The 25,171-nt window shown below is 36.9% G+C and overlaps 1 protein-coding gene across 50 annotated transcripts in view; it reads left to right on the top strand.

Annotated features, from left to right (window-relative positions):
- BTRC (beta-transducin repeat containing E3 ubiquitin protein ligase) overlaps positions 1 to 25,171 on the top strand; it is a 181,096-nt gene that overhangs the window by 99,666 nt on the left and 56,259 nt on the right. For 19 of the 50 annotated variants that reach the window (XM_081547265.1, XM_081547019.1, XM_081546970.1 and 16 more), the window contains 2 exons: positions 100 to 177; positions 19,434 to 19,523. The exons of 3 other annotated variants lie outside the window; for them this stretch is intronic. In XM_081547265.1, coding sequence (XP_081403391.1) covers positions 19,497 to 19,523 — 27 coding nt within the window. In that variant the 5' untranslated portion in view covers positions 100 to 177; positions 19,434 to 19,496. Of the gene's footprint in view, positions 1 to 99; positions 178 to 2,416; positions 2,512 to 19,433; positions 19,524 to 25,171 lie in introns of all 50 variants that reach the window. 28 more of the 50 variants (XM_081547213.1, XM_081547159.1, XM_081547252.1 and 25 more) reach the window with 3 other exon arrangements.

Raw genomic sequence — 25,171 nt, 5'->3', positions numbered from 1 at the left:
GTACTCTAGCTTACAGAATTAGAAATGTAATTCAGTTTACTCCCACAGAATAAGATTGAAGATAATGAGAACTGAATTAAAGCTTACTTTCTTTCACAGAATTCCTCAGAGAGAGAAGACTGTAATAATGGCGAACCCCCTAGGAAGATAATACCAGAGAAGAATTCACTTAGACAGGTATGAAATTCAGTCTTACTCAAAATAAAAAGCTACCAACAACAAAACAAAAGACAGGAAACCCTCAATTTGCCATTTGTTAAGTACTGGAGCTTAAATTAAGAATACTCTGAAGTTGGTCTGGCTCTCCAGCCATCAATTTCAATCAGTTAACATTGTTTTCCCAGTCATTTAAAAAATATCCTAGGTGTACAAGTACAGGGCAGTCAATCGTTTACACGTAGTGAAAACAAAATCAAAGGAAAGTTTTCTTATTCAGGGAAAAATAACTTGAAATGTATCTTAAATGCAGATAGTAGAATAGTTTAAACCTTACTTTTCTATTAAGATTCTTCATATGCTAAAAAATAATAAAAACCAAAAGGAATCTACTGGTAATGAAGTTAGCTTCTATAAGTCTGAGCAAATTTGTTTGCTTTTTCTGGAAGTAAAGGCCAATATTAATGACAAGTTTAAAATAATTTTTATTCACCACAGTGCCCCGACTCCTCAAAGGTAATACATTTTTCTTTGAAAGTTCAATTCTGTGGTGCTCTGTTTTTAAAAACTAAAATGTTAAAAAACATTTGGTCAAAAAATTGGTTCTTCTCACTGCCTGTAGCAGCCTCTAACCTCTTCCATCTCCCACTGGCAGCAAAAACAAGTTGTTACAGTTTTGCCAGAGAATAGGTATGCACAAATATTAATTTTAAATATAAAATTGGAGTAGATGAGCACCAGCAGTAGTAAAAAATAATTTTAATTTACTTGCATCTATGGCATTATTCTAAGAAATAGAAGAGATTGAATATTTGTTGAGCGCCCACTGTGAACCTGATACTTAATTTTACTTAACCCTCACAAAAACTGTGTAAAGTTGCTAGATATGATTTCCAGTTTACAGATGAAGAAAATGGAGGCCGAGCAAGATTTGCTAATTTGTTTAATTAGCAAGTCTGCGATTTGAAAGATCTCAGTGTTGCCAAAGTATTTTTACTTGAGCCCTCTACCTCTAGTCTGTAGACAGTATTAATTTAGGGGAAAAGTAGTTGAAATTGTGACACGTCATTCTCTTATTTATGTTAAAACTATTTTGGATGCAAATTTTTTTTTATAAAAATAATTGTAAGTAGAATTGAATCAGTTCAGGAAGCTTTGTTAAATAGCCAGATGATCATCAAGTATTGATATTGTTCAGTTAGAGCTTTAACTCTTGGAGATAAACACCTGATCTATAAATCTAAATATATAGGATGAAATTGAATAAGATAAATTTGGAAGTGAAAACACTTCTGCCCACTATACAGAAACAACTGTCAGAAAACAATGACATGACAAAAAGTTTTGGCAACTTTATTTAAGCTAACAAACGAATTTTCACTCTGCAAAGTTATAAATTAATTTTAATAGGCTGATCCAGATGGTCCATTTGGAAAATGGATAGGCTGATCTGTTGAAAATTAAACTAAATTTATCTCTCTCATACTTCAAACTGAAGCAAGAGAGAGAATCGTGCCTATTAAGTCCAGCACATACAGATGGACCAGCAGGTCACACATGGGACTAATCTGATTCATTTTAAAAATAAATGCATACATTATTGAATCATTTTCTACTTGCAAGATCTGTTTTGTGCAGTGTTTGAAAAAAATTTAATGTTTTTTTTTTTCATTGCTTTTTTAGCAGGTTCTCTTTACCCCGTCTGCTTTAATTTAACAACCGTTTTTTAGGTTTGTTTTTATCCTTCTAGTGCTCCAAAATTATTTTTCTAATATCTGTCATTCAGTGTTGAGATCCAAGCTCTGGAGATTAATTAGGTCATGAGGCTTTACCCCCTCCTTTCTTTGTAAAGGGTTTTATCTCTATTCTCTTTGTGAAGAGCATGAACTCAATGTTCTTGGAAAGAGAAATGGCCTTTAGAAATGGGCAAGTAAGAGATCCTCCTGGGGCCCTCAGAGTCTTTTAGCTTCTGGGTGTTTTAACAGCCCCATGAATGCAGATTTGTAAATTTATTGCAGTGCCATCTGGTTTTTTGCTGGAACCAGATTACTGTTGGCTTGTGTCTGTCTATTGTGGTGGTCACTCCCTAGGAGCTTGCCCTCTCAATCTTAGGGATGAGTGATGAATACAGGGGTCAATACAGGCGGGTCACAGGGCAGCTGTCCAGGACTGCTCTGAACTTGATTACCCCATCACTGAGTTTTTTAACGTAGGATATAGTATAGAAGCTGTTTAAACTCCCTCTTTTCTCTATGCACAGGACAATAATGAAATGCCATTTGCTCTCCCTACCCCACCTTTAGTCAAGTTATATAGAAAAAAAGATGTCAGAGCTGCCTTTTACCTCATGTTGATGTAAGTAGGATTTGCATCATGTGGCCTAGTCCCTTAACTTGAGATTCTTTTGCATATTATTTTTAATGGGGTTTACCACTCTTTAACCACTGATTTTAAAATCCTGTTATGTTCTAATAAATTTAGTGTTGTTTTAAACTAATTTTAGAGCTTATATATATTATTCTAAAGTATAGTTTAATCATTGTTGATAGGATATGAACACTGCCTGTTAATTTAGAGTTATTTAACTGTTGGAGGAACTGAAAGAAGTATTATCACTACAGTTCTTACATTAAAAAGGTAAAAGGGAATATTATGAATAACTTTATGCCAAAAATTTGGCATCTTTGATGACATGGACCAATTCCTTGAAAAACGCAACTTACTGATACCAAAACAAGGTGAAACAAAATTTGAAGAGCCCTATGTCTGTTGAAAAAACTGAATTATCAAAAGGCCCACATGGTTTTCTGGTAAACTCTATCAACATTTAAGAAATAAATAACACCAAAATAGAAAACAAAGTAGAAAAGAACACTCCCTGACTTGTATTATGAGGTTGCCATAACCATAATTCTAAGACTTGACAAAGACATTAGCCGAAAAAATATTGAAAGAGAAAGTCAGAAGACATTACTCCCTGTGTCACCAAGTTGTTTTGTATACCTGCTTTTCCATTTTATATCCAACATCAGAAGGCAGTAGAGTTGGGAGGGGTCAGGGGGATGTAATTATTCTTTTAATTTTCTAAATTTCTGAATAATCTTCTGACCTCTTGTTATTATAAGTGTAAACTTTTATTTAAAAGATGTACAAAGTAGCTACAATTTTCTTTTTACTTTTATTCCTAGAATGTGAAGCCCAGAAAACCATAGCAACTGTGTTCATGGTACTCATATCTGCAAACAAGGGCAAAGGCCTGAGAGGATACATGAAAGTACTCATTACTTTTTGAAAACATAGCCTTACAACATGCATACTCCTTCTTAGCTTCACATTGGTGCTAATAGGATCTGTCAACCCTGCCTTTCTCTGTAATTGAGTAAATTGTGACCTCGGTCTAATCCCTCCCCCATCCCCCATTCCCTTTGTGTATGTGTCCACTTACCATCCTGAGAACGTGGGTAGTGATAAATAAAGCATTGAGTAGAGCCCTCTCAACTCTTTGAAAGCAGCATGATGCCAGCCCTCTAGTTATATTTCTTTAAGTGTTTACGTTTTTCTGTATTCTTTCTCTTGTGTAGCTGGAACCCTGGGGATGCAAAGCCATGAGAGAGGCCAAGAAGCTAACAAAGTAGCTGTCTCCCTTGTTAGCTTGTTCCTTTATTCTTTAAAAACAAGATAAAAACCATCTGGCTCAGGGCATTACATTTTCCTCCCCCATGCACCTCTATAGATGGAGGCTTCACCTGCAGTGAGGGTTTACATTGATTAGGGAGGGAGCAGTAATTCAAGCTTCCATCCTCTTCAAGGATACTTTGCAGTCTTTAAAGGTGCTGACCCACTGAGTTAAACTGTCAAGGGAGGATAAAAAAGTATCTTCATCCCAGGAGGTAACAGCTGCCAGGTTTTCAACACCTTGCACGCTGCTGGAAAAATGTCGCAATTGTCAGCTGAAGAAAAATGACTCTGTTGTCATCCTCTGTTAATGACTGGGCCTTATAAAAGGAACTGCATAAGCCTTTTAGAAGGAATAAGTAGCTGTTTTCCTTTCCTACCACTCCACCCCTCCCCTAAATTCCTGTGTTGTTCTAAACATTAACTTGGAGTAGATGCACAGAAACCAGTGGTAAAGAACTTAAAGTTAAAACAATCCAGTGTAAGCATGGAGGTCTGATTGGCATAGCTCCTTTATACAGTTGGATGAGTAGGAGGAACAAGCACATCACTGACACAGAAAATGACATTATCATGTGTATGAACAAAACAACAACAACAACAAAAAGTCATTCATAAGCCAGTGAACTGAGAGAAAACATACTGTATTTCTGCTCTTAGGAGGACAATTTGTTTTCAAGCAGCATCCAGATAGGTAAATACCACGACATTTCTTTTTCAAGAGAGCCACTTCTTTTCTTCCTTTATAAAAAAAAAAGTGAGAGAGAAACTCACTGAATTTACTTCCTTTAATAGCTCTGTAGTGTTTGTATAATATATAATGGCATTCCCTTCTTTCTGATTTGATTGATGAGGGGGAAAGGTTTAATGAAGTCCCTCATATCAGGCTGGCAGGTTTTTTTCCTATTTGTTTTAGGTTAGTCATTTTAATTGTATTGAGTAATTAGAAGGTACACACTGCCAAGGGAGCTTTGTTCTGATAATTGCTCAAGAAAACCCATTCCATATCTGCCGTTGCTTTGTGTTAAGACATTTCTCCCCCTAGTGGAAACAGTAAGCAGTTTGACTTGGCAGTAGGCAAGGTGTAATTGCAATATGACAAACTGTGCTTCAGGGACTATCTTGTGAATACTTTAGTTTGGGGTTTGGCATTATTTCATTATATATGTATGTTTTTTCCCCTATGAAACTTCCTACTTCTTTTTTTTCTCCTGAAGTGCTTTGGGCTTTGGATGGAAAAAAATTGCCTGAGATGTTTATTAAAAAAACAACACAAAAACACAGTGCATCCTGGGTAATGTTTTGCAGCTTGACTTAATTTTAGTCATCTGTTTTAATTACCTATTTATAAAAATGCTTTTGCATTTGTAGACATTATTTAATATTTCAGAAGAAGCACCTCATTTGAAATAAATAAATAAATTGTACTTCTTTTAAATAGTCCATGTAAAAGACCTTAAAGGTAATTAATGTAGGTCTCTTAAGTAAGACAAAAGTGATCTTTCCAAGTCTGATGAAGTGATTTGTTTATTTAACTTCCCACTTTGGCTGAATCCTTCAGAGTCTAATAACTTTTTTGTTTTTTAAACATGGCTTTTGCAATTTGTGTCTAGCTACAAAAACCCGTTTTCAAAAAGAAGCAATTTAATAATCAGCAGTCTTAAAATTACTTTGAGGAAGGAAGACTGTATAGGGGGTTGGTGTTTTGTTTTATTTTTATTTCAGTGTAATCATTCTTTGATAAATTGTGTAATCACTGACTTAGTAGAAAAAATATTGTTGAACTCCTGGGTTGCAATGACCATAAAAAGTGTATTTTCATATAGAGACATAAGATACTGTGAATAAATTATAAAGGAAGCAGTTTATATGCTGGTTGAAGTCCATATGGGCCCAATTCATTTTGTGTTCAGTGCTTAATCTGGATGTACCATTAAAAAGGTAGGAGGGGCTATTGTACTCAGTTGCATGAGTCCTTAAAAAAAAAATCTGCCATAAGAGCAACATGGAATGAGATCAGATACAGCTTTGCATCTATTGAATGAGATTTGATAGCATCATTGTGGCATTTTTAAAGCTCAGTTCCACCTTCCCTAGATGTCTCTTTTAGTTTGCTTTCTCTATCTATATATATATATTTCTATATATATATCTGAAGGTCCCTGTATACTCCTTCCCACCCCCCAATCACTAGCCATTTTCATTATAGTATATCTTGTTTTGCTATAGGGCTGTTGAACAGATTTCTTAAGCAGCTTTTTGCAAGGTTAAAAAAATGCAGCCTGGTAACAAGTTTGTGTCATTTTAAATATATACCTTCTAGTAAATAAGGAGAAGTCTGGCAATCAATCCCTTTTAGTGTGTTATATGTTTCACCTGACAACTAAACCTTCTATTGATTAGCCATTACTTTGTTAGATAATCCTATGTCATTGAATCCATTGTAAAAAATTAAACTCTTTAAAATGTTTTACCCTAGCAGCAGTGTGAAAATTGAAAACTTGTTCAGAATTACAGCCTGCTTTTACAAAGCAGGTAGTTTTCAGCAAGGCATCTTACTGGTTTATGCGTATGTGCTTTATATGCAATATAAAAATGTATTAAAGTACTCCAACACAAAGCTCTCTGCCTCTGGTTTAGCAATGAAGCTACCTTTTCAGATGTTGTATGGAGATAGAACCTATCTTGCCTGTGGCTGTTATACTCACTAGTTTATTTTAGCTGAAAGGAGTCTTATAATAGTAAAATGCTGAAAGTAAAATATTTGATTCTTTGGCCTTTTTGTTTCAGACTGATCTAAGGACTCTGACCAGTTTTAGTTTACTAATCTAGGTGAATTCCTTTGGAGAAAAAGAAGATCATATACCCATTTTATAGATGGAATGTCTAGAAAATAAAAACCTGTATATATCCTTGGGCTTCCCAGGTAGCACTAGTGGTAAAGAAACTGCCTGCCAATGAAGGAGACTTAAGAGACATGGGTTCAATCCCTGGGTCGGGAAGATTCCCTGGAGTAGGGCACAGCAACCCACTCCAGTATTCTTGCCTGGAGAATTCCATGGACAGAGGAATCTCTCAGGCTGCAATCCATAGGGTTGCATAGAGTCGGACATGATTGAAGCGATTTAGCATGCATGCACATCCTTACTCTAGAAACTCCTACAAGTTTCCCAAATCTAACTAATGTTCCCCTGAGTGTATTATACTCATTTCTGAGGGTAAAATAAATTTTGGAGAAAAATTCATTTTCTACCTGCCATAACTTTTTTTTCTTCAGAAAAATAAAATAACATTTTTATTAACTGTTCAAACCTCTAGTACTTTATCCCCAAAATATGAACTGCATACTTTTATATTTTCATTGAAATAAAGGTTTCATACAGTGAATTACATATATATTAATTGCATAAGTCACTGAATTTTTGACATCTTTTCAACTATGTAACCACCACCCCAATCAAGCTATAGGACATTTTCATTACCCAAGAAAGTTCCCTCATTCTCCTTTCCAACCAGTTTCCCTGCCCACAATGAATCAAACATTGATCAGCTTCCTGTCATAGATTAGTTTCACCTTGCTTGAATTGTGTGTAATAGAATCATACATGTTGGGGTCTCACTCTCACTCAGCATAATGTTTATGAGATTCACTATACTGCTGTGTTTATCCAGTTGTTCATTCTCTTTTACTGTACAATATATTCCATTGAATAAATATACTACAATTTGTTTTCTTCCTTTGATAGACACTTGAGCTATTTCCATTTTTTAAAATGAAGTTGCTATGAATGTTCTTTAAGCTTTTTCGGTGAGCATGTGTTAAATACTTTTTCATGTGCTTATTGGCTATTAAGATATTTTCTTTTGCTAAGTATCTGGGGGGTTTTTTGCATTAAACAAATTGCATTGTCTGTCTTCAGTTCAGTCTCTCAGTCGTGTCTGCCTCTTTGCGACCCCATGGACTGCAGCACACCAGGCCTCCCTGTCCATCACCAACTCCCAGAACTTGCTCAAATTCATGTCCATTGAGTGGGTGACGCCATCCAACCATCTCATCCTCTGTCGTCCCCTTCTCCTCTGCCATCAAACTTTCCCAGCATCAGGGTCTTTTCCAAAGAGTCAGTTCTTCACATCAGGTGGCCAAAATATTGGAGTTTCAGCTTCAGCATCAGTCCTTCCAGTGAATATTCAGGACTGATTTCCTTTAGGATGGACTGGTTGGATCTCCTTGCAGTCCAAGGGACTCTCAAGAGTCTTCTCCAACACCACAATTCAAAAGCATCAATTCTTCGGCGCTCAGCTTTCTTTACGGTCCAACTCTCACATGCATACATGACTACTGGAAAAACCATAGCCTTAACTAGACGGACCTTTGTTGGCAAAGTAATGTCTCTGCTTTTTAATATGCCATCTAGGTTGGTCATAACTTTCCTTCCAAGGAGTAAACGTCTTTTAATTTCATGGCTGCAGTCACCATCTGCAGTGATTTTGGAGCCCAAAAAAATAAAGTCTGACACTGTTTGCATCGTTTCCCCATCTATTTGCCATGAAGTGATGGGACCAGATGCCATGATCTTAGTTTTCTCAATGTTGAGCTTTAAGCCAACTTTTTCACTCTCCTCTTTCACTTTCATCAAGAGGCTCTTCAGTTCTTCGCTTTCTGCCACAAGTGTGGTGTCATCTGCATATCTGAGGTTATTAATATTTCTCCCAGCAATCTTGATTCCAGCTTGTGCTTCCTCCAGCCCAGCGTTTCTCATGATGTACTCTGCATAGAAGTTAAATAAGTAGGGTGACAATATACAGCCTTGATGTAAATTTTGGATAAAAATTCATTTTCTATTTGGATGGAACCAGTCTGTTATTCCATGTCCAGTTCTAACTATTGCTTCCTGACCTACATACAGATTTCTCAAGAGGCAGGTCAGATGGTCTGGTATTCCCATCTCTTTCAGAATTTTCCACAGTTTGTGGTGATCCACACAGTCAAAGGCTTTAGCATAGTCAATAAAGCAGAAATAGATGTTTTTCTGGAACTTTCTTGCTTTTTCGATGATCCAACGGATGTTGGCAATTTGATCTCTGGTTCCTCTGCCTTTTCTAAAACCAGCTTGAACATCTGGAAGTTTACGGTTCACGTACTGTTGAAGCCTGGCTTCGACAATTTTGAGCATTACTTTGCTAGCATGTAAGATGAGTGCCATTGTGGGGTGGTGTGAGCATTCTTTGGCATTGCCTTTCTTTGGGATTGGAATGAAAACTGACTTTTTCCAGTCCTGTGGCCACTGCTGAGTTTTCCAAATTTGCTGGCATATTGAGTGCCGCACTTTCACAGCATCATCTTTTAGGATTTGAAATAGTTCAACTGGAATTCCATCACCTCCACTAGCTTTGTTTGTAGTGATGCTTCTTAGGCCCACTTGACTTCGCATTCCAGGATGTCTGGCTGTAGGTTCATACCATCGTGATTTTCTGAATCGTGAAGATCTTTTTTGTCTGTCTTAGTTCTAGATAACAGTTCTTTGTCAGATATGTGTTCTGAATATCTTCTCACAATCTGTATCTTGCCTGTTTATTCATGGTGTGTTTTTGATGAGAAGTTTCTGATTTTTGAATGAAGTTCAGTCAATTAACCCTTACCTCGTGAGTATAAAGATATTCTAGATTTTATTCCAGAAGCTTTATAAATTTTAGCTTTTACCTTGAATTCTGGCCCATTTCCAATTAATTTTTAAGTGTGCTGTGAAATAGAGTTTGAGGCTCATTATTTTCCCCATACTCTTTTTGGACTGAAAATTATTAAGATAGTTTATTTCTTCCTTCAGTTTATTATTAACATTTTATTGTACTTATTTTCTGATTTGTTTGCTTGGCTAGTGATTATAGTATTCATTTGTTTAATTATTAGTTATATTTTTATTAAAATATCGTTGATGTATTTCATTTGTTTGCTTGGCTAGTGATTACAGTATTTATTTGTTTAATTATTAGTTATATTTTTATTAAAACATAGTTGATGTATTTCATACCATATTATAATAAGTTACAGGTGTACAGTACAGTGATTTCACAGTTTTTAAAGGTTATACTACATTTATAGTTACTATAAAATATTGGCTATATTCCCTGTGTTGTACAATCCCCATACTTTTTTATTCAGTTGTTTTGAAACCATTGCTGAAAAGACTTTCCTTTCCTCCATTGAATTACATGGGTGCCTTTGTCAGAAATTAGTTGGCTGAACAAATGTAGTCTATTTCTGAACCTCCTGGAAAGGAGGCTGCTTGCTGCTATACGCAGAGCAAAGGGTATCAGTGGCTGAGGCACTGACCAACTCCTGCTTCATGTCCCTGCATGACACAGAAGATGAGTTCAAGGTCTTCTGTTTTTTTATAGGTGTCTATCCTTGCACTGAACACTGCGCTGTCTTGATTATTGTAGCTTTGTTATTTCTTGAAATCAGATAGTGTGAGTCCTCCACATTTTTATTTTTTATATTGTTTTGGCTATAGATACTTTACACTTCTATATAAATTTTAGAATCGTTAGAATTTCTATTAAAAAGAAGTCTGTGGGGTGTTGATTTGGATTTTTTTTGAAACTCAAATATCTATTTGCATAGAACTAACTGCTCAATAATAGAGTCTTCCAGTGTGCAGACATGGTCTGTATCTCTGTTTGTCTTTTAAAATTTTTCTAAGCAATGTTTTTTTTTCAGTTTTCAGTGTACATTTTGTGTATGTAGTTTGTTAGTTTGTTCTTAAGTATTTAATGTTTTTCAGTGCTATTGTAAACTTTTCTCATTCTCTGATTGTTGTTAGAGTATATAAATGCAGTTGGTTTTTGACTGTTGTCTTTGTTTCCTATTATTTGTGAATAAAGAGAATTTTTTTCCTTTTCCAATTTACTTGCATTTTGTTTCTTTTTCTTTATTTGAATTGCTAAGGCCTCCATATAATGTTGAATAGATGTGGTAAGAGGACATCTTTGCTTTGTTCCCAGTCGTGAGTGAGTATTAAATAGTCTTTCACCACTAAGAATGATGTTAGTTGAAATATTTTAGATGCCCTTTATGGGATTGAAGAAGTTTCCTTTTATTTGTAGCTTGCTGAGGTATTTTTTTAAAATTATAAGTCGGTGTTTAATTTTGTCAAATGCACCTCCCATTCTGTTAATATGGAGAATCACATCAGTTGACTTTATTAAGAAGTTTTGTGTCTGTGTTCATAAGGGATATTAGTTTGTAGTTTTGTTTTTTTTTTTTCCTAATATTTTTGTTGTGATGTTCTTCCTCCTTACTGTTTAATAGAATTCACCAGTAACTGTCTGGCCCAGAAGTTTTCTTTGTGGGAAGATTTTTTAAAAATTTATGTGTAATGTGCTGTGCTTAATTGCTCAGTGGTGTCCGACTCTTTGCGACCCCATGGACTGTAGTCTGCCAGGCTCCTATGTCCATTGGGATTCTCCAGGCAAGAATGCTGGAATGGGTTGTCATGCTCTTTTTCAGGGGATCTTCCCAAGCCAGCAGTTAAACCCAGGTCTCCCACATTGCAGGCTGATTCTTTACTGCCTGAGCCACCAGGAAAGCCATTTATGTGTAATAGTTTCTAATAATTTCAACTTCTTTAATAGTTATAGAGCTGTCTGTTGTTATTTAGTTGCTAAGTCACGTCCAACTCTATTGCGACCCCATAGCCCACTAGGTTCCTCTGTCTGTGACTGGAGTGGGTTGCCATTTCCTTCCCCAGGGGATCTTCCCGACCCAGGGATCGAACTGCGTCTCCTGCATTGGTAGGCTGATTTTTTTTACCACTGAGCTACCTGGGAAACCCCTATAAAACTGTCTAGATTTTCTGTTTCTTATTCTGTCAGTTTTAGTCATTTGTATCTTTCAAGAAATGTATCCTATTTTATTCAACAGGTTGTAATCTATTAATATCTTTTATTTTATTTTAATACTCTTCCATTTAATCAAATGAGAGCCCATTTAGGCTGGCATCTGTGCCCCTATGATATATGTCCATTATTCCCTGAGTATTTCCAGTTTCGTCTTGTACTTACTCTGTCCATTCCAGGAATCAAACATTTCTCCAGGGAGCTACGGCTCCTTTTAGTGCAGAATTGTATTTAATTAAAATGTTAACTTTTATTTTACATCTATATTATATGTTTTGAAAACCATGAGTTCACATTGATATCTCCAGTTCCAATACAGTGCCAACAAAATTTGTTTTAGGTTTTTCTCTTTTCATATTTGTAATTCTCCTTTAATGGTAAGAAACCTGGTTTGAGTTTTTTCCTCTTAGCACTTTAAAAAATCCTGTTCCTTGGGAACTCCCTGGTGGTCCAATGGTTAGGACTTGGCGCTTTCACTGCCAAGGGTTCAGTTCAATCCCTGCCACGAGGTGCAGCAACCTCCCCCTCCCCCCCCAAAAAATGTGTTCCTTTGTCTTCTAGACTTCATTATTTATGGTGAAAAATCTGCCATTATTTACATTGTTGCTCCCATATATATGGCATCCCCTTTTTCTTTGGCTGCTTTTAAGGTTTTGTTTTTGTTACTGATTTTCAGCAGTTTTGACTGTCTTGGACCTAGGTTTTATTTTCTGATATTTAGGGCTTTTTTGTATTTAATCTTTTGGGGTTTACTGTTCTTACAGTAGCAAGCCAATTGTTTTCACCAAATTTGAGAAATAGTTGGTCACTATTTTTATAACTTTTTGTGCCCCATTTTTGCCTCTCTTCTGGGTCTCCAATTCCATGATGTTAGATCATTGAAAATTGTCCCACAGGTGACTGAAACTCTGTTCTTTTTTTTTCTTTTACCCTTTCTATTCTTCAGATGATTTCAGTTGATCTGTCTTTTAAGTTCATTGGCCTTTTTTTCTGCCATCTCCAACCTTCTCTTAAGCTCATCCAGTAAATTTTTAATTTCCAGTAACATATTTTTCCATTCTAGAATTTGTTTGGCTTATTTTAGTTTTTTATTTTAATGGTGAAAATTTCCATCTGTTTACTCACTGTGATTGTATCTTTCCTTAAGTTGTTGAACATATTTGTTATAGCTTCTGTAGAACCTTTATGAACTGATTCCTATAACTAGATCGTCTTGTGGTCATTTTCTGTTGATTTCTTTTTCTCTTTATTATGGGTCCCTTTTCTTCTTCTCTTGTCTAGTAGTTTTTATTGTTTAGCGGACATTATAAACAATACATTGTGGAGACTGGTTTCTTTTATCTTCCTCTGTTTATCTTACTGGCTGATCACTGTGACTTCATAGAGTCTTGGTTTTATGTTTGTTAGAGCAGGTGTGTTTTGGTTTTGCCCTTAGTCCTGAGGCATATCCCTTAGTCCTAAAGACTTACTCTTTAGTCTGAATGCAGGGTCTTTCTAAGCTTTCAATAGAAATTTTGAGATGCTTATGAAGCTCCTCTAAACTCAAATTCAAAACCCTGTGTCTCCTCATAGGCAGCAGCTGGACTCTCTTCTCATATCTTTCAGTCTTCTAGCTATTACTTTATTTTGGAGTATTTGGAGTCTCTCATTCATGTAAGTAGTTTGAAGGTTAGCTGTAGATTTGAGAGAAATTTATATGCATGTTTTGATGCTTCCTCCCTGCCAGAGGAAGGGCTGGCTCTTTCTGTTTTCTAGTTTTCTTCTCAATTTCGAGCCACTATGGCTGCCCTGAGCTCCCCAAGCCAATAGACTGTAGCTTTCTAATTGAATTTGTAGCCATTCTGCATCAAATAGCCTAGTGAGTACCCTCATGGAAAAAGCACGTAAACATGGATCTTACTAAGTGTGATTCTCCTCTTTCTCAGTCCTCTTCTCCCCTCAATTTCCGCCTACTTTTGGTCAACCTGTAGTGCCTTTGTTTTTTTTTTAATATTTTTTCCATGGTTTATAATTGTTATCTGAGAAGAGTTAATTTAATACAAATATCTCTGCCATTATTGGAACTAGTATTCTTTGGCTTAAAGTTTTATTTTATTTAGTATATACCAATTGCTTCATAAATGTCTTAAGAACACAGTTTAAAATTGTATTGTCTGTACATGAATAGTTTGTGGTATTACCAGTTGTGAAAGAAGTACTGAACCCTGAGTCCAGACGTACATGTGCCAGTAGCACCTGTACACTAATGTCAAATGATCCAGTTTATTCTTTTAAAATATGTGTTTGAAATAATTTCAACTTAAATAATACAAGAATAAAACAATTAAGTGGATAAATTTAAAAAATTTAACTTGTTTAAATGGAAACCCAAATTTGTAATATTATTTTCTCTATTTTCTTAAATTTTATTCTTATCCATCTGTTCTTTTCCAAAGAATGATAGTTGACCAAAAATGAATTATTTAAAATATCTGTGTCCATTGCTAATATAAATAAACACATAAATGAATAAGCAGACAAATGGAAGAACTCATAGCTCTCCCTTCAGAAGAATCCCAATTAATTAATGTAGAAGGAAAGAGAAATTTAAAAATCATCATTAGGATGTGACAGTAAAAATGACCATGGGCAAGATCCAACAATATGCTAAAATTAGCATGCAAAAGTTGAAGCAGAAGCAAAATATTTGCATAGTCTTAAAGTATTTTCCCCAGTATATTTAGTAATTTCTAAAGGAAAAATATTAAGCTAATAATAGAGAATCTTGGTAGACACAGTCTTAGGCAAATGGTCAAGGTTAACATCAGTATTTCTGAGTACTTAGCAGTGTACCTCCTGACTTGGTGCATTGAGAAGGGCACCTCACCTCTGTGGTATCCTTCCCAATAATGTACAACCTCAGTCTGATATTGAGGAAACATGAGACAAACCCAAACTGAGGGACATCCTATGGATTAATCAGTACTCTCAGCAGTGTCAGAATCATGAAAGACAAGCAAAGATGGGGAAATTGTCACAGGTAAGAGGAGACTTCACTGCCCAGATAATCACGATGGTGTGATCACTCACCTAGAGCCAGACATCCTGGAATGCAAAGTCAAGTGGGCCTTAGGAAGCATCACTACGAACAAAGCTAGTGGAGGTGATAGAATTCCAGTTGAGCTATTTCAAATCCTAAAAGATGATGCTGTGAAAGTGCGGCACTCAACATGCCAGCAAATTTGGAAAACTCAGCAGTGGCCACAGGATTGGAAAAGGTCAGTTTTCATTCCAATCCCAAAGAAAGGCAATGCCAAAGAATGCTCACACCACCCCACAATTGCACTCATCTCACACACTAGCAAAGTAATGCTCAAAATTATCCAAGCCAGGCTTCAACAGTACGTGAACCATGAACTTCCAGATGTTCAAGCTGGTTTTAGAAAAGGCAGAGGAACCAGAGATCAAATTGCCAACATCTGTTGGATCATCGAAAAAGCAAGAAAGTTCCAGAAAAACATCTATTTCTGCTTTATTGACTATGCCAAAGCCTTTGACTGTGTGGATCACAATAAACTGTGGAAAATTCTGAAAGAGATGGAATACCAGACCAGCTGATCTGCCTCTTGAGAAATCTGTATGTAGGTCAGGAAGCAATAGTTAGAACTGGACATGGAATAACAGACTGGTTCCAAATAGGAAAAGGAGTACATCAAGGCTGTATATTGTCACCCTACTTATGTAACTTCTATGCAGAGTACATCATGAGAAACGCTGGGCTGGAGGAAGCACAAGCTGGAGTCAAGGTTGCTGGGAGAAATATCAATAACCTCAGATATGCAGATGACACCACCCTTATGGCAGAAAGTGAAGAAGAACTAAAGAGCCTCTTGATGAAAGTGAAAGAGGAGAGTGAAAAAGTTTGCTTAAAGCTCAACATTGAGAAAACTAAGATCATAGCATCTGGTCCCATCACCTCCTGGGAAATAGATGTGGAAACAGTGGCTGACTTTATTTTTCTGGGCTCCAAAATCACTGCAGATGGTGACTGCAGCCATGAAATTAAAAGACGCTTGCTCCTTGGAAGGAAAGTTATGACCAACCTAGACAGCATATTAAAAAGCAGAGACATTACTTTCCCAACAAAGGGCCGTCTAGTCAAGGCTATGGTTTTTCCAGTGGTCATGTATGGATGTGAGAGTTGAATGGTGAAGAAAGCTGAGCGCCGAAGAATTGATGCTTTTGAACTGTGGTGTTGGAGAAGACTCTTGAGTGTCCCTTGGACAGCAAGGAGATCCAACCAGTCCATCCTAAAGGAGATCAATCCTGGGTGTTCATTGGAAGGACTGATGTTGAAGCTGAAACTCCAATATTTTGGCCACCTGATGCAAAGAGCTGACCCATTGGAAAAGACCCTGATACTGGGAAAGATTGAGGGCAGGAGAAGAAGGGGACGACAGAGGATGAGATGGTTGGATGGCATCACCGACTCAATGGACATGAGTTTGAGTGGACTCCGGGAGTTGGTGATGAATAGGGAGGCCTGGCGTACTGCGGTTCGTGGGGTCGCAAAGAGTCGGACACGATTGATCGACTGAACTGAACTGAGAGGAGACTAAGGATACACAGCAACTAAACGCAATATGTGATCTTGAATTAGATCCTGAACAGAAGAAGAATGTTAGTAGAAAAACTGATGAAAGTCAAGTAAGTTCTTAACTTTGTATTGTACCAAGGTTAATTGGTTTATTTTTGGTAAATATTCTCTGGTTGTGTTAAGACCTCAATGTAAAGTGAAGCTGGGAAAGGCTGTACAGGAACTCATATCTATTTTGCAACTGTTCTATAAATCTAGAATTTTAGAAAATTGATATTTTCTTATTATTGGTTATGAGATCACCTGTGTCTTAAGACTTTTCTCTTTAATTTCAACACTTAGTGTATATATCAAGAGTTCTCAAAGAGTATTCTTAGACCAGTAACATTAACGTCAGCTGGGGACTTGTTAAAAATGCAAGTTCTCAGAAGCTCCGGGGTGGGACCCAGCAATCTGTGTTTTAACAAGTCTTCCAGATGTTTCCAATGTGCACTAATGTTTCAGAGCGGTGACTTGTACTTTCAGTAAAAACATAAGACTAAAAGGAAACATTTTAATCAATATATTGGCCAGTTATATTACAATAAAGTATCAGTTCAGTTCAGTCGCTCAGTCGTGTCAAACTCTTTGCGACCCCATGGACTGCAGGACGCCAGGCTTCCCTGTCCATCAGCAACTCCCAGAGCTTGCTCAAACTCATGTTCATTGAGTCATTGATGCCATCCGACCATCTTATCCTCTGTCATCCCCTTCTCCTCCTGCCTTCAATCTTTCCCAGCATCAGGGTCTTTTCCAATGAGTCAGTTCTTTGCATCAGGTGGCCAAAGTATTGGAGTTTCAGCTTCAACATCAGTCCTTCCAATGAATATTCAGGATTGATCTCCTTTAGGATGGACTGGTTGGATCTCCTTGCAGTCCAAGGGACTCTCAAAAATCTTCTCCATCACCACAGTTCAAAAGCATTAATTCTTCGGTGCTCAGCCTTCTTTATGGTCCAGCTCTCACATCCATACATGACTAGTGGAAAAACCATAGCTTTGACCAGACAGACCTTTGTCGGCAAAGTCTCTGCTTTTTAATATGCTGTCTAGGTTGGTCATAGCTTTTCTTCCAAGGAGCAAGCATCTTTTAATTTCATGGCTGCAGTCACCATCTGCAGTGATTTTGCAGCCCAAGAAAAAAGGTTTCTCACTGTTTCCGTTGTTTCCCCATCTATTTGCCGTTATGTGATGCGACCAGATGCCATGATCTTCATTTTTTGAATGTTGAGTTTTAAGCCAGCTTTTTCACTTTCCTCTATCACTTTCATCAAGAGGCTCTTCAGTTCCTGTTTGCTTTCTGCCATAAGGGTGGTGTCCTCTGCATATCTGAGGTTATTGATATTTCTCCCAGCAATCTTGATTCCACCTTGTGGTTCATCCAGCCCGGCGTTTCGCATGATGTATTCTGCAAAAAAGTTAAATAAGCAGGGTGACAGTATACAGCCTTGACATACTCCTTTCCCTATTTGGAACCTGTCCATTGTTCCATGTCTGGTTCTGACTTGCTTCTTGACCTGCATACAGATTTCTCAGGATGCAGGTAAGATGGTCTGATATTCCCATCTCTTTAAGAATTTTCCACAGTTTGTTATGATCCACACAGTCAAAAGCTTTGGCATAGTCAATAAAGCCGAAGTAGATGTCTTTCTGGTACTCTCTTGTTTTTTCCTATGACTCAATGGATGTTGGCAATTTGATTTCTGGTTCCTCTGCCTTTTCTAAATCCAGCTTGAATATCTGGAAGTTCATGGTTCATGTACTGTTGAAGCCTTGCTAACCAGTGTTTTTGCTGTTTTTTTTTTAACTTACGGTAAAATACATATAACATTTATCACTTTAACTAGTTTTAAATATGCAGTTCATGGTATTAAATACATTCACATTGTTGTATAATAGCCACCACCACCCATCCTCATAACTTTTAACATCTTGTAAAACTGAAATGCTGTACTCACTCAACAGTAACTCCCTATTCCCTCCTCCCAGCTGGTTGAAACCACTATTTTACTTTCTGTCTCTATGGTTTTGACTAAGTGGAGTCATGCAGTATTTGTCTTTTTGTGACTGGGTTATTTCACATAGCATACTGTCCTTAGGTTTCATCCACGTTACAGTATATGTCAGAATTTATTTTCTTTTCAAGACTGAATACTGTTCCACTGTATGTATGTACCATATTTTGCTTATCCATTTATCCGTCAGTGGACATTTATGGATCTTAGCTATTGTGAATAATGCTGCCATGAACGTGGGTGTACAAATATCTCATAAAGACTCCACTTCTAGTTCTTCATATATCCAGAATTGGAATTACTGGATCAGATGGTAATTTTTTTTTAATTTTTTGAGGAACTGCTACTGTATTGGGTTTTTTTTTCCACCTTGGCTATACCATTTTACATTCCCACTAACAGTGCACAGGGGTTGCAGTTTCTCCACATTTTCACCAACACTTGTTTTCTGGTTTTGTTTTGTTATTAGTAACCATCCTAATGGATGTAAGGTGTTAACATATCGTTCTTTTGATTTGCATTCCTCTCATGATCAGTCATGGTGAACATCGTTTCCTGTGCTTTTTAGCCATTTGTATATCTTCTCGGATAATCTCTATTTTGCTTCCCTGGTGGCTCAGATGGTAAAGAATCTGCCTGCAATGCCGGAGACCCGGGTTCGATCCCTGTGTTGGGAAGATCCCCTGGGTGGGGGCATGGAAACCCACTCCAGTATTCTAGGCTGGAGAATCCCCATGGACAGAGGAGCCTGGTAGGCCACAGTCCATGGGGGTCCGACTAAGCACAGCACAACCTCTGTTTAAGTCCTTTGCCCATTCTGAATAACTGACACCTCTACCTTTCATACATACAGTGAAGTTACTACTGCTCACATACTTGTTCATGGCACATCAGTGGCACTTTTGGGCTGTCTCTTTCTTTACTTCCCCATGACTGCCTTGTCCCTCAGCTCCCATAAATCTAGAATTTACACATAGGATCTATTTGTGTGTTGATTTTTAGAAATGGGGCAGAATTTGAAAACAGCATGACAGTATTTCAGTACCTAAACTTATTTCAAAAAAATTCTCTTCGCAGACATATAACAGCTGTGCCAGACTCTGCTTAAATCAAGAGACAGTATGTCTAGCAAGCACTGCTATGAAGACTGAAAATTGTGTAGCCAAAGTAAGTAATATTACATATTAATATATGTTATGTCACATCATAACAATGGTTCATCTATAGATATCTTTACTCAGTATTGCTATTAAACAGTATTATAGAATTGTTAAAAAGAATACAGCAGGCATCATTATGTCCAAAGCAGATTGCAAGTTGGAGTTTCTATCTCTTCAGTTGCAGCAGAATTTTTTTGATTGTGTGCTCTGGTCACACTTTAGTCTAATTCACATTTGTTGCTTGACACTAATTATGGATTATCACAAATAAGATTGTGTGGGACGTCCCTAGCAGTCCAGTATTTAGGACTCCAAGCTTCAACTGAAGAGGGCATGGGTTCGATCCCTAGTTGGAGAACTAAACATCCTATCTGTCAGTTAAGTTCAGTTCTGTCACTCAGTCATGTCAAACTCTTTGCGACCCCATGGACTGCAGCATGCCAGGCCTCCCTGTCCATCACCAACTCCCGGAGCGTGCTCAAATTCATGTTCATTGAGTCACTGATGACATCCAACCATCTCATCCTCTGTCGTCCCCTTCTCTTCTTGCCTTCAATCTTTCCTAGCATCAGGGTCTTTTCACGTGAGTCAGCTCTTCCTATCAGGTGGCCAAAGTATTGGAGTTGCAGCTTCAACATCAGTCCTTCCAATGAATATTCAGGACTGTTCTCTTTTAGAATGGACTGGTTGGATCTCCTTGCAGTCCAAGGGACTCTCAAGAGTCTTCTCCAACACTGCAGTTCAAAAGCATCAATTCTTCGGCACTCAGCTTTCTTTACAGTCCACCTCTTACATCCATACATGACTACTGGAAAAACCATAGCTTTGACTAGACGGACCTTTGGCCAAAAAAAAAGATTTGTGTTAAAAAAAAAAAAAACAATTATTTTCATAAGTCCATTGGTGGTTTTAAAATGTAATTGAGTATAGAGTACACCTTTGTAGGATTGTGAAATATACTGTAGAAAATCCAGTTATTTTATATCACTATTAATATTTATTGAGTAGCTATTGATAAATATATTGCTTTGGACGTCTTGATCTGACTGGACAAGTATGTTTAATCATGCATATGGAGCTACTTGTTTCTCATGTATAAATGTTTGCTGTATCAATAGACTAGATACAAAAAATAATCTTAGGTATTAGAGATCTTACAATCTAATAATTGTAACAACTATGCCTCAAGTTTTCCATCTCTAATTACTCAGGAACTTTGACCTAAATTTAGATATCAGCCATTTTGCTTATTCCAGAAGTAAGTAAAATTCCCATATGGGCCCGGTTTCCAGACTTTTACTCTGTATGTCTGCAAAATTACTGCCTTTTATAACTATTCAGGAATTTCTCACTTTTACAACACTCCCAACTTTAACTAGTTTAATCTATTGTATTATACGTTCAGGCTGTCTGTTACTGTTATTATTAGAGCCAGGCTTGGTATCATGTGTCTGCATTCTTTGCTACAAAAATCGAAGGATGGCAATATTTTTCATTTTGTTTTATTTCTTAAAACATGAAGTAGTTTCAGTTGGTAAAGGACCTACTTTATCAACTGGAAATATATCATACAAAATATAACCTTTGAGAATGATCCATAGAGAAATGTTGAAATTTATTAAAAATTATGGTGAAATAGGTAGAGTTAATCAGTTAAATTCATAAATTAGAACGTCTTAATGATTCACTGCAAAATCTGAATATTACAGTTTAACATATTTATTTTTTCGGTCATATAGTCACAGCCATCAAGTGCTGATTGACCCTGTTTTGTATCCAGCATTTGTACATTGAGATAGGGGACCAATAATTTGGGCCATTGAAAATAATCTTTTTATTTTTTGGCCATGGTGTTCTCAGTTTTCATCACAAGTGGGTGACTTCTGGCTAAACAAGGTAAAATCTTAGCATGAGCACTGATCCAAGGACAGGGTGATGATTTTAATGAGTTTCATTGAGAGCCGTCCAAGTGAGCATCTGTTCCTTTTGTTTTCTCAATACTTTGTAAGCCAGGATCTCTAAGCTACATAGTTATGTTGGTGTATGTCTGTATGATGGTTTTTTCCCCCCTGCTCCTACCCTCTACTTCAGTGGTGCATGTAGGCACAATGGCATAATTTCTTCTATGCTCTTGGGTGAGGAAATAAGTTTGCTCATTGCTGCTCATCAGTCTGTTTCTGTTGCTCCCAGATGGTGACCCTCTCATCCCATTCTTGCTTGTCTTAACATTACTCTGCCACCTATATCCTTTCATTGTCTCCTTAAATATACTAGTTTAATAATGATTTCTTTATTTCCTGTTGGAACCCACTTAACTTTCTGGTTCCTTTTATTGATATACATCTTCATCTTTTGTTTCATTGCTTCAGATTTGAGCCAAATAATCAGTTGGTCAGGGCAAATAAAAACATGTAGCTGAAAAAATTTCTTTCTTGCAACAGTTTCCAGTGAGGTGCAATAACATGGGAATAGGAAAAGAGTTTTCCTTTTTTATTTACATATATTATGTGTATCTCATGATTCTGTGCTGCTACTCTTGGCCTCATTTATTGCTTGCCCTTTGAAAAATAATGAGTTACCCTTGTTTTTGTAGGTCTGTAAGCTTGTCCTTATTGCATGCTCTTCACCTTTAGCCCTTAACTGGATAGTTTCACCTGCTGTACTTGATATGGCTGCAGTGGTTTTTAACTTGGTACTGGTATCTATTATTGATTCAGACTGTGCTCCACAGTGGCCTTGAATGTCCAATCATCTCCATGGAGAGTAGCTATAATATAGTGATATCAACCATTTTTGTCCTCTAGTTCAAAACAACTAATTCTGATAGGAGTGACTTTGGTTTGGGTGGAGATGGTAATTGAAGTCTAAGATCTTGTTGAATACTGTTTATATGAGTTTTGGAGAAGATATTAATACCAGTTAGTCCCTTTAAATATAGCAATACTGTTAGGTTTGGCCCCCTAACCTAACCTATGTATGCGACTCTTCTTTGCCAGAGGTATCTTAAAATACATGTTTTATAATAGGTCTATGAAAAGAGACCCTTAGTCTTCTTTAGAATACAAGAAGGTAAAGTTGTAAGGCAAACTACAGTTACTCTAGGTTAATCATAATCTTTGAATCTCTAAGAATGAGTCTTAAGAAAATATTTTAAGATAAAAATGGAGAAAGAGACATTTCATAGTATAACTTAATCCAAGTAATATTTGGAGGCATTGAGATGTTTTTTATTTCTTTCATAGTCTTTCTTCTTACTAATTATAGCCCTGTAGTTCATGAGATTTGTGTTTGGAACATGATAAGCTCTGTGTTTATTGTAGCTTTAAATGGGCAGTCATTATTGACTGCCAACTTAGTCTTTAAAATCAATAATCATGTTGTACCTAATTGTCAGCCTTTGTGCTGTTTTTTAATTGGTAAAGAAAGCTAACTGGAAAAATAAAGAGCATTAATTTTTATCTTTTTATTGACTTTAATTATTGAAAATTTTTGGTTTCAGGCTTTTCCATAATACACCCTTCCACACACACATACAGTTAAAACTGAGTTGTTTTGAACCATCTACCTAGATTCCTGCCTAGGTCAGAGAAGTTCTGCCTCTGTATTTAGAAAATAAACCCCTTTCACAGTCCTTTGTAGATGTGTTCTGTATTGTAGTAGTTGTTGTTTGTTGTTACTGTTTTTACATCAGACTAATAATCTTTTTGCAACTGACTGAGACAGAAAAATGTGATGTTCCTTTCCACTCACTCCAGATTTTGATAGAAGACTTGTTTTATTTATTTCCAAAATTATATCCGCAGGAAACAAGCTGTTTAAATTCAGATTATGCTGAAGCAAAATGGTCCTGGTATGAGAAGCAACGTGCTGTTTTACGAGCACAGAGTCCCTTTTCTCATAACTGATTGATAGTAAATATTTTCCTGAAGAATTATTGCCAACCATGAACAGTGCAACTGTTTCACTTTTTTTCTGTGCTACTTGCTGTACCAGCCATTGTCGGTAATTAAGATCTACAATTCACAATGCAGACGTTTGCACTTCCTCTGGGTCTGTGCTATTTATAAGGCATTTCAGCTGTTCAGAGTTTCTTTTGAGTTTTAAACTACATGTTAACAGGCTTCTTTAATATACTGTTCCACAAGTAGCATGTCAAATGGTTTGTTCTATGCACAAGCTCCTCTGTTGGGTCTAAAGAGTAGCTTTGTGGCAAATATATTAAGATTTAACCATATCATTGAGGCTGATGTGATTGGAAAAAAGTATAAGATATACATATTATAAGTAAAGTATTATAAAGTGAAGTATAAATAAGCATTACACATTAGGCTAGTTGCTGTTTTAAAGAGGCAGGGATTAAGTTCAGAAGTAATATTTTTTGTCTTTAAATATTTATATGAATTTAATGAATGCTAATGGGGGTAACAGAGAAGTGCTGGAAGTACTAGTACAGTGACTTTTCCAAGCTCACTTTGAAGTAATAATAATATCAAGGACCCTCATTATAGATAAAGAGTGTATGTATTTGGTCTGACTAAGGATATGAGAATATGTAACCTTCTAGATGTGCATGATATTTAAGAATACAAACACAGGGCACCAAAATGGATCAGCAGATTGACTGCGCATTTGCTGTTTAATCAGCTTTAGGAATCCTAAGTAGCATATGCCACTGGAGGAAAGAGTGTAAACAGGAACCCTGATCTGTATTAAAATTGGTGAAATTCTAAGTCATTTTCAACCATTTCAAGAAAGTTAATTAAAAAGAAAAGTCAAGACCCCAGTGAGAATCTTCAGGCATTATGGTCTAGAGTAACAGTAACTACTTGCTACCTGGACTCATGTTACACATACAAGAAAAAGAAACTGAAAGCTGTCAACAAAATATGTTAAACTTTGCCCTGAGTGGGGATCAGCCTGACTGTTTTTAAGCCTGAAGTCAGAGGCATTGATTCTGCATGTCAGCCACCAGCATCTTCAGCAGAGCAGAGCTGCGGAGAAAGGCAGGATAGGGGTTTCAAGAGCTGATTTCTTGATGGCTCCTTGAATAGACAGAACTTATAACAGAGCTTTTCCAAGGCAGTTTTGTTTGCCAGAACCTAGGCTTTCTGTAGTTCTTTTGAACTATAGTGTCTCTGTAAACTTCTTCCCTTCAGTAAATTCTTTATGAACCATTTCTTAGATAGCAGCAGTGGCTCAACTGTTGGGAACCACTGATATATCTGACTGAGGCACTTCAAGATGCTAGAACGTATTCACATTTCTATCTAGCCAGGGTGCTAATAAGATTGAGTTTGTCTTTGTGGGTTGATCTAGATTAGCATGAGATGAGCCCAGTCAGTGTCTCCCTCAGTGAAAAAGGAAAGGTTGAGAGAGAGCGGGAGGAGGAAGGAAGTTTTTCATCAAGAACTGACTGCAGTATTGCCTGCTGATGCATGTCGGATCACCCGCACCGAGAGATCACATGGCTTCTCCAAAAGTCAAACGATCAATTCGCCTCGTTTTGGCTCTGTACTTAATGCACAAACAGTGCGATCTGCGGGGCTGTAATTGCATTGTTAGGGCCAAGGAACAAGCCTGTGCCTTTTCAGCAGACAGCTGGCAGGGAGAGAGGCATGTTGTTAGGAAAGAGAGAGGCAAGGCAAATAAAATTAC

The sequence above is a fragment of the Giraffa tippelskirchi genome, chromosome 2, assembly GCF_054371585.1.
Source record: "Giraffa tippelskirchi isolate mGirTip1 chromosome 2, T2T-mGirTip1v1.2.pri, whole genome shotgun sequence".
In the NCBI taxonomy this organism is placed as follows: domain Eukaryota; kingdom Metazoa; phylum Chordata; class Mammalia; order Artiodactyla; family Giraffidae; genus Giraffa; species Giraffa tippelskirchi.
The sequence above is the reverse complement of the archived record's forward strand: the minus strand, read 5'-3'. Positions and strand labels throughout refer to the sequence as shown.